At 30.5% G+C, this 21,729-nt stretch overlaps 1 protein-coding gene across 1 annotated transcript in view; it reads right to left on the minus strand.

Annotated features, from left to right (window-relative positions):
- The window catches only part of LOC100160444, a 218,942-nt gene that overhangs the window by 21,430 nt on the left and 175,783 nt on the right, over nt 1-21,729 (minus strand). The window contains exons 5-6 of the mRNA XM_029489572.1: nt 3,874-4,104; nt 329-598 (exon numbers count right to left, since the gene is read on the minus strand). Of these exons, the coding sequence (XP_029345432.1) occupies nt 329-598; nt 3,874-4,104 (501 nt within the window). The remainder of the gene's footprint in view (nt 1-328; nt 599-3,873; nt 4,105-21,729) is intronic.

The following is a 21,729-nucleotide window of genomic DNA, read 5'->3' on the forward strand; positions in this document are numbered from 1 at the left end:
GAATAGTACTGTAGACGACTGCTGAAAAACTTTTATGCACGATAATACACTAACCCTATCAGTCGAATCGAATTTTTTTCGCACGCGATTTCGACTAGTGAATGTGTCAGATACGCATCAAAGTCAAAGCTACGCATAGCTAAGCATATTTTGACTGCAGGACTTCCATTTCCAATCGAATTGTAATTTTTTTTTCATTTTTAGAACAAAGGCGATTCGACTAGATTATTAATACGCCTTGTAGACTCGCGGCAGTGTGTTCTACGCATTCACATGATATTATTATTTGTGAAAAAAATTTTAAAAAATACTATCGAGCAACACTCACCGGTGACAGAGCATCAGCGGATCCGACTGTGGCGTCGGTGCCGGTCTGCTGCAGGAAAGTCTCGTACTTGTCGAGGGCCGTGAGCCGGTGCAACAGCGTCTGAAGCATCGCGGAGACTTGGTGGCGGACGGCCGGTTCGACGGATACGCACTGATGCGTGATCTCCCTGACGTGCGCCATGACCCGTTCGTCGCGGAAGTCATACGGAAACTTGTCCGTCCACTCGGCCAACAGTTGCACCAACCGGGGCACGAACCGCGACAGCTGATCCTGTAGAAGACAACGAAAAAAAACTTAAATAAATAATATCATACATATTATGTTGCGAGCTGAGAGTTAAACTTTAATGAATTCGGTCTAATTCACTGATTTGATTCGAATTTCCGGTAGGTTGGGTTGAGCACAGATTTTTATTTTTTCAGTTCAACATTATTATACAGATGGTCTGCAGATAATAATTATTACGTATATATGTTAGGTATAATAATATTCTAAGTTATAATGTGTTTTTACAAAATGTATATTATATTATTATGTTATACATTATTATTACAGATCCCATTCATACTCGTGACAACTATACCGAAATACTCTATGTAAATATGAACTTATTGTTTCAATATTTTAACATATACGGTATTAGTGTATTACTATAGCTATAAGAGATTTACCCACGGGGAAATATCTACATCACCTACCTATCTATATATATTTTTTTTTTGACGGTAACCAAAAAATTGACTAGAAAACGAGTATTAATGTATATACCTACGTTGAAAAAACCCTCCTCGTGTAATAATATATATGCGACGAAAAGAGAGCGGTGACGACTCGTCCGGAATCTCGGTCCATGGCAAAAAACATTCCAAAAGATTTCACTGCTGCCGCCGAAGAGAAGACATTATTTAAGCGCACAATGCTGCGTGGTATTTAAATTACTCGAGTGCAAGCATCGTATTATATTATATAGTATTGTACATAGCAACGCGACGACAATGGCTTATACTCGAGTGGTAAAAATAAGATTATAATCCCTTTTCCTATAAATTATTGTACGGACGGCGCATACAATTTTATAATTAGTAAATATTTCAAAAATACTCTCCTGTCAGTCTTTGTCTCGATACATTATGACGTCATATATTTTACGTCCGTTTCGTGCTTTATACAACGACAGAAAAAACGTGTACCCACGACAACTGACAATATACAACATATTACAAATATGACACATGCGTGACTCTAATTTCGATGAATTAAAAAAAAAACAGAAATATGTTTTAAATTGTGTTAGAAACTGAAGTAGAAAAGGGGATAAATTAGTTGTCTTTTTACGTGTTGCATAACACTAGGTACCGGAATTTATTAGTTCAGATAGTGAACAACAATAATTATAATAACATAACATCCCTCCTGAAACCTATTTGCACTTATGGCATACAGCTTTGGGGCTCAGCAAAAAAATCCAATACCAATAAAATCCAAGTATTCCAAAACCTAGCATTTCGTCAACTCTCCAATGCACCACCGTACGTTTCAAACATATCATTACATAATGATTTTCACATGAAAACCATCAACGAAGAAGCTCAATCCTTTTACTTGCGCTTCCACATTCGACGAAAATCCTCCTATTGAAACCTCTCCTCTTTAACTCTCCCAGGAAATCCAAGGCGCAGGTTAAAAAGGAAATGGTGTCGTGACCTCCTACAATTACCAATTTAAAATATACTATATACATATTAGATGTATAATATATATATTATACAATTTCAACCATCAAAAATTTAAAAAAAAAAGTGTAAATATAAATAGTTCATACTAAGTGTTGCCAGTGAGCGGATTCTTATTTAATTTCTTACGTCATGTATCCCCTTAACACATAAGCTTATTGTGCATAACTTGTATAGATTGTTTAATTCTAATAAATAATAATATTATTAACTCATTAAAATGCTTTTAAAAAAATGAAAAATTTCAAAAATCATTAATTAAAGTTTGGTGTATTTGCGTAATAAGTAAGTATGTGACATAAAACTTTTGTGTCTTAGATATCAATATAAAGTGCACCTTTAATAACAAATAAAATTAATTTTAAACTTTTTTTAAATTATCAGATATTAAGTTACGTATTAAAAAGTAGGTCAAAGGTTAAATTAGAAATTATAATAGCCAAAAATAACATGCTTCAGAAAAAGTATAATACCAAAATAATAGTATACATAAATTATGATTTTCTGACTGTCTCGAGTTATAGCAGTAAGTATAATAATTTATTATAATATTTGTATATTTATTTGTAATTATATATAAATTTGGATTGTAAAACCAAAAATAGTATGAATTCCAATTTATTGGAAGAGAATGTTTATTATTGCACGTATAGCGGAACGACTGTGAATTCATTTATTTTATAATTTTAAACTGACACGCGCGAATAAACAAAAATGTCAAATAATAACAATTCGATGTTTGTATTTTATATTATTAATAAGAAACTGTGTCTCAGCAATGTTCATAATATTTGGAAAATGTGTTTTTTTCAAAATTGGAAATTGTAAAGTTATTCTTATTTCACGTCTTATAACTGTTTAATGTCACGACATTGTTTGACTCCATAAATTAGAGAACATAATATTTCAAACGTTTTTACATTAAAGCAATGGCATTCGTGACAAGATCGCAATCGTAAAAAAGGCGTAAAAATTAAATCGTGTGATCACATTATTTTTAAAACAGGTCAAAAAGGTTAAAGTAATATTAAAAAGTCATTAAGATAATAATATTATTACTATTGTATATTGAGATAACGGAAATTATTCACATATACCAACCACCATGTAACCGAATTGCCTATACGGAACGCCGTGTTACCATGTTTTGAATTATAATATTATAATACTTAATCTAACCGTAATGAGTCAAAAAAAATATATTATACAATAATTATTACGGGATAACGAATGCACCATCACCACATAGACACAAAGTTTTATTTAAAAATGTAAGCTAGTGATGATTCAAGGTTATAAATATTTTACATTCTACAATGTATAAATTAAAAATTTATACATTTCAAAAAATATATTATACATATATCATCGAGTTTGTCAATGTGCTAAAGGATTAAGATGATATTTTTGATGTTTACATTAAAATTATACTATGAAAAACCCAGTTAGTAAAGGTTCTATTATGCATAATTAAAAATTTAATTATCAAATCATTTCTATAGTTATAATTTATTTTAAACTCTATTTTCGTTAATTATAAATTATTATTATACTATATTGATCCATTTTAATATTATATTATTATAATATGATTTGGCATAGTAAAAGGATATCTGCGACGTATTGAAGTATACCAAACTATAGATAGAAATAATCCATATAAACTTTATAATCATAGAGTCTGTATAATTATTAGGCGTATAAACTTATCGAAACAAAACAGTATATTAACTAACCCGAGATTACCGTTGGGTATTTTCGTATATTTTACACGATACATAGATATTGAATATTTTTAATTTTGTTACTTACCTTGTGGTGAGGGTTTAGGGCGGCCGACACTTGATCTCCGAGCCTTTGCTGTGCATGACACACGGCCACGACTTTGGCAAGCAGCTCGTGGGGCTTCACGAACAGGCGAGAACTAAGAATGAACGCGAATAGGTACGCTTGGTCCGGGTAATAATCAGTGGTAGGTACCAAGTGTTGGACCAGACTCGACAACGGTCCGGACAATAGAATGCCGTCTCTGTAGACAAGAGTCTGAAAAATATGAAAACAAAGAGAATTAGTAAAAGAGTAAGTTTGAAAACTTTTATTACATAATATCGAGGTACATATTATATTATTATGGTTATCCAAATTTCTTCTGTTTTTTTTTTTTAAAAAAAGAGAACAAACTTTTTGAAAATATTTATGAATCGATATTTGACCGTTCATTTTCTGAGTTTTTAAAATTAAATTAAATAAACTGATTACCAACGGAATGACGGTGACCATGATAATTGATGAATCGCTCTGAACAATATTATATTATATATATTATTATTATTATTATACTACGAAACATCATCTAAATTCCATGTCACTGCAAGATCAATTTTGACGTGATTCCAACGGGGATATAGTAACGCAGAAATTTGGCAATGACCGCGTATAACAAAACATGGACATCGTGTATTTTATACATGTCCGATCGAGCATAAAGCCGCGATAATGTTCGAACGCGCATTCCGACTTTATGCGGATATAATATTGATAAAATACCTACTGTGAAAGTGTGAACCACGGTAGAAGCCAATGATAACGTGACCGTGATAGCGGTTAAGGCTATATTATTATATAACGATAAACAATATGTCACCTATCGCATTATGTTATATTTTATAATTGCTATGCGTATGCAATTATAAAATGGCACATCGGTAATGTAAGTTGTAATTTATTTATTTACAGTTTGCAAGTTTTTTTTATTTTTATTTTATACGGCGCGTCTATCTGTTTACTGTAACTATATAACTCTTTCGATGCGGTCGAAATAATCATAATATTATACATCATAATGAAGTATCATAGACAACCATCGTATAAAACATATTTTTACGTCGAGATTTTTTTTGTCTCTACATTATTTATTGTTGTGCGTATAAGGATTTTATTCTCTCTCGAAAAGTCGTCTTAAAATTGCACTAATGCTGTAAAGTAGGTATCCGTGTCAAATATAACGATGCTTTATACGTGTCATTAATAACGTGGAATACTGTGTATATAATATATATAAAATATATACATATATATTTATATATATTTATATACACATATATAAAGGATGCGTAATTTATGATATCGCTAGACTTTGTGAAAAATATAAGATTTAATGGCCGAAAAATTCAAAACAGCAGAGAGATTGTTAAAAAAGAAACAATTTTAAATAAATGTCACGTTCTGAATATAGACGCTGAAAACAACGCTCCTGCGATGAAATTTTACCGTGACTGCTGTCGTTGGACAGTAGCTATAAAGCTATTACCGTTAAACAATTTTTTTATAAATCATTTTTATGTTCCAAGTTGACAAAAAAAAAAAACAACGAATTCTCGCATGTCAAACGAACGTCATTACACGGCAAAATAACATTTAATATTAAAGAGCACCATCACGCATGACATATTTTCATTCTCAAATATTCGCTCTTAATCATATTCACGCTGATGCAATAAATTATACATCAGACAAATACTTTTCGGTATAACACACATGCTAGTAAAATATAATATAATATGATATAATTTAATACTCGAAAAATCTCTCAGATTTCGTTTACATACGAGATGAGTTTAATTTGGTTATAACTTTATAACGCACACAACCAGTTACAAGACACGACGGCTAACTGCAGTAAGGATTCAGGACCACGCTTTGTTCCGCATATTATGACAAACTATACAATATCTAAAATCGCTAGAATATTCGTTTAAATGCGACAAATCTTTAACGCGTATTATGTTTTACGCAAACCATTCTATGAAACGAACAATTTGAGCTCAAATTATATTATAATATATAGTAATTTCCATAAAAATTATATTCGATATAAAGTTTTATAATTCGACGAAAGCGGGAGGAATCGTTATTATAGAATATTATGTTGGACATGTTTCCTCAGCGGAATCGAACCAATCGAATCGCAGCAAAGTTTAAAACTCATTCGTTCCTGCAGCCACAACCACACTCGAAACGATCAATTTTTAATATGCGTCGCAACGGTGAATGACTAAAAAAAAACCACAAAGTTTTATTTCCATCACAGACACGAACAACGATCGTGAAAGATAAACTTCCAAACATGCCCATCAACGACGGATGGGAAAAAACTCGTTAAACAAATCGAGTAAACAATAATAAAACAAGGAATAATTATCGACACGCGTGGCGCGAGTATCCAACCTTTCGGCGAAACCGAAGTCTTGGGAACATAAATATTTCAAGGAGGATATAAATTAATTTGACATGCATTTTTTTTAAATCATATTATGACAGTATTTTGAACTTTTTTCTTTTTAATATGAACGAATTCTAGTTAGCTACTATAATATTATATTTAATGGAGTTTACGTTGTTTTGAAAGTAGAAGTCTTCAAGACCTTTTATGAATACCTACTTGAAAAGCATCTCATCAGCTACCGTGTAACCATAATTTACACTTAAAAGTTATACCTAACGAATAACACAATACAATTATTTTACTCAACACCATAACGTTAAGATATAATATGAGAAGCGTCAGAAGAAAATCCACCATGGAAGGTGCCAATGCCCCTCCCTAAAACTCAAACCACATACATACATAAATCTAAATTGTTTTCAAGATATACATATTTTATCTAATCATTTAACTATACAAAGGTCAATAAAAAAATGTAGGTAGGTACATTCCTTGTGAGTGCAGCTGAAAGAAGTTTTTCTACTATAAGACGGATAAAAACTTGGCATCGTTCCAGGATGCAAGGAGATCGACTAACTTAATTATGTCTATTGCGTGTTCTTAGAGAAATCAACTATACTTTAGATTATAGTCTATAATACTATAATACTAGTCGAATAATACGCTTTAAAAATAACTTGGATCTTGGACATTTTAAACAAATAAAATATTTATATAAACTAGATAAATTTAAAAGGATTTAATTTGAAAAAAATCTCCAGGATACATATCTTGTGTGGTGTACATTCAAATGAATGCCCCCCCGATCGTCCGTTCTCTGAATCTGTCAATGAGGTAAGACGGTGTTGATAATTGTAAAGCACGATTGTATTTTTCTATGTGTGAATGTCTATATTTATTCATCTTTACACCGGTTTTAAGGATACGGTTTGAGATATACCATTAGTTACCGAACGAGAGGAGTTCTCTGAGAGTACGATTATTTTTACTTTCGAAGGAGAAATTTGAGTTATCTGGGCTCGATATAAAAATACATACATCGGACGGACGTCTTCATAATTTCCGACGCGTGAATAAGGCCGTAAAATGAACTACGAAATGAAATCGGAAAAACGAAAATCTAACGGAATTCGAATTGGTAATCGCGGGAGCGGTTTTGAGAAGCGTATACAATATATATATACATATATATATATGCTTAAGGTGGCCGGTCGGATGTTCGCGCGGACATGAATAATGGCCGACGTGATTCCCAGATTGGACATTATCGTCCGTCGACAATGACGGTGGTGCTTAGAGGTTAAGTGGACCGCCGGATATCCGTGACCCTAGATACTTACTGTATACCCGATGACAGTTTTTACGAAAGGTTATAAATGTGTGTGCCTGTGAGCGTGTTTGTGTGTGTGTGTGTGTGTGTGTGTGTGTGTGTGTGTGTGTGTGTGTGTGTGTGTGTGTGCGCGCGAGTGGGCGAGTGTAATTCTCGAGAGTGGCATTTGTCTTCCTTACGTGAGCTTTGCGCTGGGCAACCGAAATAACTGCGAGACCCCGGCTACATATTATATACAATATTAATACGGGGTGGTTTTTTTCTAGATTATAAAATATTTCTTCGACGACTTATGTTTTTATTATTGTTCCAAACAACCGACTAGTACGATTTCCACCGATACATAATATAAATGGTAAATTAAATTCAAATTAATTGGTTTTTTCTATTCCGACGCTACACATACAATTTTAAGTTGTATATTTCGAGCGTTTTATACGATAACAGTGTGAGGTCCACATTTTTGGCGAACCGCTGTTGTACAACCGTGCTCGAAATAATTTCACCGCCTTTGACCGAAATAGTAAAAGGCTGTGATTCGCCGAGGAAACGGATGTTTCACGTTTAGGTATCATCCTGTACATACGCTTGTATCTGCTAGAGATGCGCCGGCGGCGAGCGCGGAGACGACAACGTCAAAACGGGTTAAGTCCTTTGACCGGCGAACACCGCAAGTCTGTATGTGACTGGTACTTGTAATGCGAGCTAGTAAATTATTATATTTCACTAAAGTTAACGTCATATCGTAGTCAAGGGACCACATCAACCAGCTAATAATTTATATTGGACCCGAGTTGAGAGCGTGGCCGTCTTTAAGCGTCGAATTGACTTGAACCACGAAAGAAGTACAAGTAAATAGGTAATAATATAATAGCGGTACGAAATAATTATTAAACTAGCATGTCATAACATTTTGCACATATTAAATAATATATTGTATAACGATCGATCGGACGAAATCGATTGACTACAATCGCAGCCAGTACACGCGCTATCGAAAATTAATATATCAACCCAATTAAGACCTCGAAATAAAAAAAAAATCAATAAAAATGTTAGTGTGAAAATTGCCGTTCCGTCATGTATTTGTTATACTCTAGTCTAACTTATGTTAAAGATATGCTGCGTCCAACAAAGCACCGATACACACCATACATGCGCAGTAGCGACGATATGTACAATATACGATTGCTGTTATCATTACTTCTGTATTATATAATATTAGCAATAATTCTCTCGTCCGTACCACTCTACCCCACCAACCCGACATGTTCCATCTATTAGTATAAGGCCTATGTACACTACCTACCGTTTCGCTTAAGATGATATATTTTCTCGGGCCTGTAATCGATTACGCTTATACATATTTTTACATGTTTCGATTCGATAGAATAATCGATTGCTCTGGCCGCGTGTAAATAATATTATGAATGTGTATAATATCGACTGTCTACCCATCGCTCTGGTCGATTACGCATCGGGCTCGGTCGTTGCGCGTGTTCCCATCATGCTGATGAATATTTTACTATCGCTCGGAGTTGTAGTGGTACGAAACAATGGCGGATTTACTAAAAATGTACGAAAACAAACGAATAGTATAATATACGGTTATATTATGCTACACCTATCCCGGTTTTCCTTTGCGCCCCTAACGTCGAACTGCATTAGGAACTGTCCATTCGACATGGGTACATAATGATATAATATATATATACAGGTATACACTTAGGTATAAATAAATAAGGAGGAGGTAACTGTAGAGTCGGGAACGCACACGAACGGTGGTACATAATAATTATATATTATTCGACGAACGTATACACACACAATAAACGAGATTAAACCGAAAACCCTAGTATTTAATTACTTTAATCATTTCTCACAGAGCCCCACCACCCATACAAGCCACGCGTGCTTGGCAGGGGAGATCTTATTATTATTACGGTGTAAGACATGATAAACATAATTAATTTTTGCTTATATCTTTATATATATATATATATATATATATATATACCTATATAGTTAAGATAGACGTTATAATGAATCACGTTGGCTGAAATAAAACGACAAAGGTTGGATGGGCTATTGGGTCTTAAAAGGATACGCGCAGACGCATCACGGATCTCAGAATAATAGTTGTCGGTTAGGAAATAACGAGGTTGATGAATTTCACGAATTCTGATAGCCCCTATATATTATAGACTATAGCTGCTATGTTAGCAATTATAATATATCATCGATCAAATAAATTATAATTATAAGTAGGGAAATTAATTTTCTAGTAAGACACTTGCACAGTTACACTCAAAATATGTTTTGAATAATCATGATTTCTTAAAATTGTATAATTTTTAAATTTAGGTTAAAATGTCACGACTCACGTCCTTCATGGGTTTAGTGTGTTTTAGTTAAATATATTTTTTATCAAAAGTACCGTTATATAGGATATTTTTAAAATATCTTTTTAATTTATATGTATTTATAGTAGAGATAACAAAAGTTGAGTGACAGCGGGATTACCCCGTAAAGTTGTGTGGAACAGCTCTGATAATTTAAAAAAAAATTAAAAAGTAAAAAGTATTTTTTGCTGCATATAAATAGAAACGCACAATTGATATTTCAAGAAAAAAATTCTGCTGGAAGAAATAAAAGAATATAACATAAGATAAAAATTATAGCAAATAAATTAGGTAGTATTAAAAAAAATATAATATAGAATTGTGGGAAATTACTAAATAAAAAGTTAGAGTTAAGTTAAATACTTATTATTTTTTGTTTAAACATTTTAACTTAATTAGGTTGTGAATTTTCTTATCAATTTAATAATTTTAATAAAGCATCCTTAGCCCATAATAATAACTTGGTAAGAATTGTCTAGTAAGTTTTAAAAATAAAATATTTTGCTAAAATTACGTTTCTACATAAAACCGTGTATTTTGGTTATAAATAATTAGTTTAATATTGTTAATATAATAACGTTATATAAGACACTGATTTCAAATAAAAATAAACGAAATTATATTTCTTGATAAAATAATTCGGATAATATAGTTTTGAAAATCATTTTTAATAAAATATTTAATGATTTAAAAAATATAAAGATGTATAATAAATTATTGAATATTGTGTAACCCAGGAGACATCAGACAATAAAATAAAATAAAATAATAAAACTAAAATTATTGTTCTCTGTATTAACTGTTTACGTTTATGGTTAAACATATTATTTGATAATTATTAAATTATATAACTTATAGGTAGGTACTTTGGGTTGTTTTTATAAATATGTCGTGTAACAAACTTAAGTAAATTTATTTCATTAACTTACCAACGTTTGGACTAATATAATTTGATTACTTTAAAGTATTTAAGACATTTGATTAAAACCACATATCCTTACAATCATTAAGTTAAAGAGAAATCACAATTATTCATATTATTATTAAAATGAATTTTAACAAAACAGTAATTTTTGAATTGAAAGTATTTCATTTAAAATTTAACATAAAACGTATTTGAAGGTTGATTTATTACACTATTACTCTACCAATGTAAATGAGAGGGAATAAAAACATTGATTTATGTTAGATATATCGAACGATGTGCAATATATATATATACACTGTGTACTTTTTAATGCGAAAAAGTGAACACAAAAAACCCAAGCATTTCATATTTATTAAAAAAAAATAACGTTATTTAAATTTGACACTATCAGTTAATTACTCGTTATAATCTAGGCTACAGTAATGTCGCTTATACATTTAAATGATAATATATTAACTTCGACACATTTCATTGAAATTTAAAAAAGGCTTACTTATTATCAAACAATAATATCTCAGTGAGATTATTTTAAAAAAAAAATTAATACCTTAAAAATGTTTACGAACAGTTTACTTCGTTTTATAAAAAAAATAATCTAAATGAAATTATGCTCATAAGAAATATTTTAATTTTACGACATGAAACATAATAATATAAAGGTTAAACGTTATTATATAATATTACAATATTACATAACAGTGTAGGGAGAAATTACGTCAAAAAAATGTTTATTTTATAAAACACAATAAAATATAGAGCAACTTTTTTTCCAAACAGATCGACGTCGGACTTATTATTATTTGTGTTTCGAAATGCACAAATTCCGATCAAGACTCGAAGTTTTGTAAACAATTTGTCGGACGTTGAGCTACTTGAGGTTAATTTTTTTCTCCCGCCGGTTCCCAGTGGGAACTAAGCCAAGTTTTCGAAAAAGTTTACGACCTCGGCCTGGACATCCATAAATACGAAAGCACCGGGAAAGCATTAAAGTTTATATTATGGTCTGCACAATGGGATTAGCGTTTAACGTTAAGCTGCTCTCCACCGGCGGTAACGGTTTTCCACTCACTTGTCGCACACGACGCCCCGCGTAGCACTTTTATTCCTTCTTACGACACAACACTTGTAACGATGGTGCGGTCCGTCCTATAAGAAATACAGTCCTTTCGTGCCAATGGTATTTCGGAGAATTTATGATTATTACATACGGATAAAATTATATTGATTTGACGGTTTGTCCCTCTCTCTCTCGCTTTCCTTCTCAATCTCTTTAGCTCACCCTAACTCAATCGTTCAATGCGTACATGGTCGGACGGACATAAAACTTTAGATTATACAAAACTTAATTGGCAAAAAGTTCAAAAGCACCACAAGGGGGAATATATTATTGACGTCTCAAGGTTCTAATCAATATTTAGCAATTTCGATGAATTTCCATTTAAAGTTGGGGAACTATATATCTGTATGACGTATTATATGTGTATACCTACCCGTTTGGAGCGGGCAAGAGCGTTACACAACGTCGTTCATTTGTGTAATTATTGTGCATAGAATTCCACTCGTTGGTCGGTGTCGCAGGGAAATTACGACGGCTAAATGTAAAGTTTTAACATACAGCGCCGTGTCCCCGGCCCACAAGTATATGATAAACAAACTGTATACACGAATATACATCTGGAGCGTCGCTAAGGCTGAAAACTTATTCGGTGAATTATTTGCATATATTACGAAATAATATCATATAATATATGATGTATCGCATACCAAATAATAATACGATGGGCGCATAATGCAAAGTATACCACCACGCCTGGCTAAACGGAATAATATATACGAAGTATAATATTCTGCACTGAGCACTCTCACCCCAATTTTTTTCTCTAATAATGATAATAATATTAAGATACATTAAAAATAATCACAACATTTTGATTTCCGAAAGTTTTAAGTATATACTAAAAACTTGTTTTCAAATAATTATATATGTATACCAGTCGAGACATGTTTTTTTTTTTACCAATCCTTTTATTTTAAATGACAACCAACCATTTTAGTTTTTTGGTAACCAAGTAGTTATGATGTTTTTAAAAATTTGTATGAATATAAATCTGAATTCGAAATGGTAATTTCTCAATTGTTAAAATGTATGCATATGATATACAGTATAAGAGTCGTTACAAATTGTTTTACAAAAACTATAAAATATATATAATGTATATGTTAAGTATAGGCACCTATACTAAAATATACTCGGATAATTTTTATAACTTTAAATTGTTAATAGATTAATATTAAATAAATAAAATTTTTAAATTATCATATTCTCTTAGCGTTTGATTTTTTTAACCACCTCCCACCTCCCTTATAATTGAGTACAATAGGAGGATCTTATAAAAAAGTAATTTTGTTTTTAATTCAAGTGAACAATTATAACCAAATAACAAAGAGATTTTTGCCTATAGAGTTAAGTGGTAGTCGTTTATTTCTTTATTTTATCCAGTCGGGTGAGATTGTGAGAGTCTTTGGTATAGTATTACGTAAACATAATAATATGAGCATAACATTACGAAGACGAGAATTCGATCGATTTTTTCCTAGACATATTTTTTTTCTGTCTCATCAATCTGAAAAAACGAACTGGTAGGCATAGCAAAATACATGGGTATAACAAGAGATGCGTAATAATATGTTGGTATATAAAGGTAAATATTTTTTTTAAATATTTTTCATTTATTCGATACATAATAAGAAGAAAAACATGATGACGCCGCGATGAGTAGAACATGATTGCGTGTAAATAAAACGAATGAAAATTGCGATTAGGGGAGAAACGCTAGAGTTAATTTCATAGTATATTAATAATAAACGGATATATTGTTGTGCCTAGCATTATAGCGTTATACTATTATATTATTGTAAATATAAATCGAACCAATGGGAACAATATGGAACAAATTATTATGCTGATGGATAATAATTACAATAATTACGAAAATTACAATTATTGTAAGAGAAGCGAGTGATGTGGAACTGTGGGAGAAGAAGTTATTCATTTGTGATACGTACCTCATTTAATTAAAAACCTAAAACAGATAATAATAGGTACCCTATACTAGTAATAAAATCACAAAAGAAAGAAGATATTTTATTAAAAATAAAATATTATAATTTAATATTAATAATATATATTACACGTAAATATAATATAAGGAAGGAAAAAATGTTATTGGGATAACCGTGAAAAAGTCCAAATACTTGTATCACTATAACTGGATATATTTAATATTTTTACTTTCTCACACCGTAGTGCATTTTAGTATTCAAATTATTCAAATTAATTTTAACGTCTAGATGCGTATTTTGAGCACGATGTGTTTTTTTTTTTTTTAATAAGGGTTGCACCCCACTGTTTGTATTCGAATGGAATAAATGAAACAAAATATTTCATTGGGAAATAAAAACATAATCATAAACAGTCGTTTCGAACGTTGAATACACCCACTGAAGAAATATCAAAGTACAAATATATGGACGGCATGTGTTCTACGAAAAACCCTATCCGTTTCGTTTTTAAACACAAACAAATAATATTTAAATTTTTATTCATATGCGGTTTCCTAAAACGTAACGTTAAAATAATAATTTTTTCGGTTGAAATATTATAAATGTCACGATTTTAAGTCAAATAACAGCTAAAAAAATATAATATATATATATATCACGGACACAAGTGCGTCATGTTATTTTATTTTAGTAATAAAAAACCGTACAAAATATTTACTTTTGTATACCAGATAATACGCATTTCTGTGCTACCAACGCGTTGTCATAATCAGACGTTCAGAACACAAACTATTCGTATACCTACATAATTTTTTTTTGTGTTTTTTTTCCAAAAACTAGATAACATGATACAACTAAAATGTATGTGAACTACGAAAAAAATTGAATTATTTTTTACTTCTGTTCTGTGTACAAATACTTGAATATGATTATCAATGTTTGCGTTAGTAAAGAATTTTTGTAAGTTTTTAATCATCACATATTAAACGAGATTATAATCGACGGTGTTAAATTCTACAGTATTAATAAATGTGTGTGTAGAAGTGTATCTGCTTAGAAATATAAAATGTTTATTTTGCTAACTCGGGTATATAGTTGGTTATATTCAAATTTATTTGTACGGACAACGTTCAATTTGCTTATTAAAATGAAAAAGCAATTAAATTACGTACATTTTTTTTCTCACAAAATATACATATTTTCAAGTATCGACAAATTAAACATTGAAGATAATGAAAATACTCGTTAGCTTTGTGTAATAAAGTTAATCTTACTTAAATTTATGCAACTTTGAGTTTTTTTTCATATTCCCTTTAATCCAAACGAAAATAAATTAAAATATACTTTTATGAAAACAAACGAGGATTTCAATTTAATGGTAACTTTTTTGTAATTTTTTTTTTTAGAACTTTGGGTATAAATGTACAGTGTACACAAATATTTATGTACTTGCATTGGATCCAATATCTACGATGAATAAAATATTATTTACAGGTTGATAAGAAATATTTGTTTTAATAACAGAGGATATTTAATTGAAAAGTTCCGAACCATCTCAATTTGTAACGAACATATTTTTGGTACACCATTTTTTATAAAATACAACATTTTTAGTCTCGAAATCAATAAAGGACTACATAAACAATCCAAAATAAAAATGAATGACGATAAATTGCGAAGCACACATGTAGACGTTTAAGTGATTTAATATAAAATGCACATCATGTTCAATGCAGTTCAACAACGTTGCAATAAGTGTATAAAGCGATTAATGAACATTTAATTAAGCTGATATTTATTGCACAGTGTATACGTGTATTTGTCGGTTGAATAGATGCAAACAGCCATCAACCACAGAAGTTAAAATTGAGATGAAAAATGTGAGCATTAGAAATAATAGTATGACGAGACTGTGGTTTTATACGCACCAAAAATAAAAAATATTATCGTCGCAACAATATTATGAAGTCGTGAACCACGTCCGTAAAACTTCTGAAAATGAGCTCAAGGGACATAAAAATAATAAACTATTATCGAGAAGTACAGTTTCTTTAACGATTATTGTCGTCAATAAATACAAAGTGATTCACCCGTCTTTTCATGTTCCATCATGATTGCCGTGCTACCTATAAATGACAGCCGAGAGAGAGGCATGTGCAGAAAAATGCTTGTTATATTACGCTAAGTCTCTCACCCCATCTATCGAAATCATGTGCGAAACTTCTACTCAGAACTTGTATAAAAATGTTGATGAGGTTCGTTTTTAATACACCTGATTAGAAACCAAGAAGATATCAACGGTTGTGAACATACCACGTTTTCTACCGAAACATTTTGTTTTTATTTTTTATGAGTTGATAACACTTATAATAATATTGTGATATAATAACATTGTTTAAACAGAGAACGATTTAGTTGTTTGGCACGAGGATTTTTTTTTTTATCACTTTGTTGCTGTTATTGTCATTTATATCGAAAATAAAATCATTGTTTGTAAATGCGGTTCAGCTGTTGCTTACTGTTTAAGTTGAGTCACTAAACATGCCGTAGTCTAGTAATTAACAGACGTGTGTGGTATTCCGAATACTTTCGTAACTAGATTTTACAGATTTTACACACATTACTTTACTGTGAGTCTGTAAGCATACAATGTTATTTTAATAAAACAAAAAAATTGAACCTTTAAACATTTTTATTTTTCGGTATAAATCATGTCTTTTGTATTTTGGTTACATTTGTTAATTTGCGAGAATTTAAAACTAAATTATTATCCTAAACAGAGAACATTTAAAAAAAAAATACAATTTATGACACAAATAATTCAATTTTATACAAAACTACGTATCAAAAAAAATAATACATTTAATAGTATATCTAAATGTATTCGAAATACTTTTTTTTATAAGCATTTGAATATTTACAATTTAACATACGCGCGGAACGTAAAAATATATCGCCAGTCGTTTTTTAGCTTATGGCCATTATGACTTGTTTGACCGTTGGTTGATTTCGTATGGTAAATACGTGTGATCATCATAGCAGTATTTGTTCGTAATTGATATTGCTCGACTGTAATACACATACGAATTCGGTAGGTAATTTATTTGTATCATCCGTCGGCGTATTATAATTGTTATTTCAAATCAAACGATGCACCCTTTATCATATTATATAGAAATTATCATATAACTATAACATGTACCTACCTATATTAACTTAATATTATACAGTGTTATTATATTTTCGCTAATATAAGTTTAACTTGATAAATATTATGTATTAAGTGCACACGCAAATACACTGTGCATATAATAAACTAAGTGCAATAATACCCAAACAGTTTAACAGCGAGATTAATAGCACTGAGAATGTTTGCAGTGCAGTTTACACACCGAAAACACATTTGTTATTTTCTCGGCGATTCGAAGATTTAATAACACATATTGTGTTTTCTGCGCTGTTTTACATAATATAATATAACGTATCGCCGAACAAACCGATGTCGGCCGCGGTTGGTTTACACACGCTGCACATTTGGCTACTGCTAGAACGTAACAATAAAACCGCTAGAATGATATATACTCATATATATATATAGAGCGAGAGAGAGAGAGAGAGAGAGAGAGAGAGAGAGAGAGAGAGAGAGAGTATCCATTCAACTCTTATGAAACTAATACATTATTACGATAATAAGGAATGTATTAAGAGAAGGGAAAGCAAGGATGTACCATCGCCCAGGAAGAAAAATTAAAAAAAAATCGAAGATTTACCAATAGGGCGTCAAAACTTTAAATATACGTTTCGGACGATAACAATAACAATTAACAAGACACCAGAAACAGGATTGTATAAAATAGAGCTGAGCCAATTTGCGGAAAGTTATGTGGTTATTATGTATATTATATTATTATAAACATAATTAATAACAGTTAAGTCTAAATGTCCAATTATTACCGTAATATATTGTAGTGTAACAACACCGCTCACGTGCATAATATAACGTTTACTTTTTAATGGCATATTTACATACATAAACAAATTTCTTCATACGTGTTCAAAAATAAACGCGAACAAAACGTTACTCTACAAACGCAGCAAGGGGCATACGAGAGAGATGTTGGCGCAATGTTTTCTCGCAGAGATCTTTCACTTGGCGTATTTTCCACGTGTAGCGAATGATTTCCAAGTTTCAAAATAGGGAAAACATTTGAAATATTTGTAAAATCTAATAGGTACGGTGTACCCGAACAGGCATCGTGCGTGATCATAGTTTCATAATCACAGAGTCCAAATTTTAATGTTTTTGCACAATGTAGTTATCTTCATTGAAAGTTTGGTGTTTGTGATGTTTGTGAAATTAAGACGAAAGATGAATTTACAGAAAACAGTTGTCTCTTAGAATATTTAAGAACGATTCGGGTGTTAAGGAATAGGTATTTAGTTTTCATTATATTTTAAAAAAATACTAATTTATTTTAATTTTTAATTATTATTATTCATCACATTAAGTATTGTGCATATAATAATTTGTATTACCTATGAATACTTGCAAGTCGCTATGATCTATCTTGTGTATCTATTAATTACATTTTTTTTTTTTTTTAATTTGCAAATTAAAGCATATTTTGATATTCATCAATTATTTTTTCATAAAAACTTATTTTATTGTTTTTAAGGTAATATAATATTATGTAGGTTTTCTAGACCATAATAATATAAACACCACCATTTTTTAAGTTAAACATTTCTTTTATTAATAATCGTTGAAATAAAATTTGTATTATGTGAAACAATATTGTATTTTAACAATATTTTATTAATATTACAATTATTATTATTTTATAATTTATAAAAACCGATAATGCTGACAGTGTTGTAGCTAAAATGCCTATACAGAACGCCGTGTCAACAATAAAATACATTTTATTGTTTTCGTAATAACATTACTCTTGTTACCTACGTAAATTATAAATTAAAATTATAATTATACTATTATTAATATGCACGTTTATATAGGTTAAGTAAATAAAATAAAATATCAGTTTTTGGAAAAAAATATGATACTCGTATGTATATAATAAACTTAAAACTCGTGTCCGATCAATCCTTTAATATAATGCATTAAAATATAGGTAACGCAACATCAGATATATTTAATACGACATGAGATGTATTATTAAAAGATACTTCACCGTATTAATATTAATAGAAAAAAAAATGTTTTAAATAGATATATATATATTTTAATATCAAACTAAATAATCGCGATCTCGATCTATGTTACGAACCTAAACCGCAGACCGTTTTACACAGATGATTACGTGCGGATGATCTTTTCTCATGCGGTCAAAAATGAACTTTTCGAAAAGATTACGTTTCATTTGAGTTCCAAGAGTGAAACGCGATTTTTCCGCACACTATAATATATACACACATATTATCATATAAATGTTTTATTTATTTATATATTCAAATCGTCGGGTGGGATACTTCCACTGATTATATATTGGTACCCGCAGGTACATATATACGCCATTATAATATTATGTAGGCACACGGATAAGAATCGAACGTAACTGCTGCAAAAACGTACCACCTTGCGTGGTCTCTGCTGTATACGTATATAATAGTAATAATAATAAAATATGTCGAAAAATAAACGCACTACAAATGTTCGTCACATTTAAATAACCCCGATCGTAACACACTCACACTCCCACAAACGCACACAATTCTACATATACATATACACACATAAATATTATTTACGTCATATACGTTTAATATATGTACATACGCGTATTGGTTATATTGTTTTTATCGACGAAAAATGTATTGGGCAATGTATAAATATATTATATTAGCCGACGAGAGCTATCGCATCTCTCGGAAAACCCATTTGTGCGGCATGCACTTCGGAAGGATGTTTTCTACGAGTATATACGACGGCCGTAAAAAAGTTTACGGCCCCCCTCCCCCACGATATGAAATTCAATTCGACGGTTGCGCATTTATTGTGTATTTCTATACTTTCTACACAGTGGAACGATCGTAGAAACAAGACCGCTTTCTACGAGCTGGGGCGTATAATATTATGTTATACAACGAAGTGTGTTTCATTTTACTCGACCGCGACGCAGACATTTTAATCGTTCCGAAATATAATAAAATCACAATAACTATCGCACTGTTATGCGATTACATATATAATAAATTGTATAATGTATGGAATGGCGTGCTTGCGATTCAATTAACATAATATTTATAAGGGATGAGATTTGCAGTGCTCTCGTTTCTCGATAGTAAGTTTAAGGACCGGTCGTAAGTTTTAGGATACTAGAAAACAAAATAGTCGAAAAATCTATAGCGCATATAGTTACATAATATTTATACGACGATCCAAATACGTAATAATAATATTATATTTATAATTTGAAAAATATTTAAATTCAAATTAATTAATTAGCATTTTATGTATTTAAAAATGTCTGAGTATAATAAGAGCTAAATACTGAATAATACATTTTATTTTAATCCATTATTATATTTTAGTAAGTTAAGTTAAATAACTCAGAAACTACTCATTCAAATGTTGATTTAAATGCATCAATTTTTAAAAAATCATTTGCTTAACAGAATTGTTAGAAAAAAATTGTTATCGCCATACTATAATCCTTAAATTGTATAAAATAACCTAAGAATCTGATAGCATATAGTCTAAATATATAAACTTTAAAGTTCCAAAAAACTTAATTTCAATAAATATATAATAATTTACAAAGGAGTGAGCATAATTTATTGATTGGTTTATCAACCTGTATGGTTTTACATTACACAATACACGTGAAAAGTTTTTAGAACCAGTTTTTCTCCAACAAAACGTTTTTGAAACGTTTAAAACACTTTCACGTAACCACTTTTCAATCGCGTCATAAAAACTACCCACATCCCTGTACAAGTATTTAATTCGAAGGATAATATAATATATTACGATAATTCATATAATATAATAATTCGGACGACATCCGACGGTCGCATATAGGTAGGTACATATATCATGATCGGGTATTTATACGAATTATACGCTTAGATAACTTAAGTATAAATCTCTAACCTATAACATAAATTATAATCGGTATTTTGTGTGCCAGTGTGCTCGTAGTACAGTATAATTGTATACAACGGTAGGTATCAATTGAAATAATAACATTGTGATGATTTCCAGTCGAATCGTAACAAATCAAAGGTATTTTTACTATTATATCAAACCATAGTAATATTTTATTCAGTTCAAAGAAATATATATTGTTTGAAAGTATGTACCTAACGATGAATATTTGAAAACAAATATAGGTTCATACAATGCACTTGAATAAATCATCTAGTGCAGTATCTATGCTCATTATTTTGAGACGTGTTTACTTTTTTGTAAATGTTATTTTTATATAAATTAATGTCTTAGTAAATTTTAAAATGTGGAATCACAACTCCACTCATTTAAACTTTTAAGACAAAGAAGTTATGTCAACCAGACATTATATTTTTTAATGAGTGTAAGGTTTTGTAAAAAGTTTAAACTTTTTGAAATAAAGAGTCTATAGACACAATACATATCTGCACCTTGTATAACTATATATCCAGCGTATCGTTAAGGGGATTCGATACCGTGATTTTCTGTTTTCGTCTAACACACGCTTGACATAGTATTTTAGACATGTTT

Source organism: Acyrthosiphon pisum, chromosome A2 (genome assembly GCF_005508785.2).
Source record: "Acyrthosiphon pisum isolate AL4f chromosome A2, pea_aphid_22Mar2018_4r6ur, whole genome shotgun sequence".
NCBI lineage: Eukaryota > Metazoa > Arthropoda > Insecta > Hemiptera > Aphididae > Acyrthosiphon > Acyrthosiphon pisum.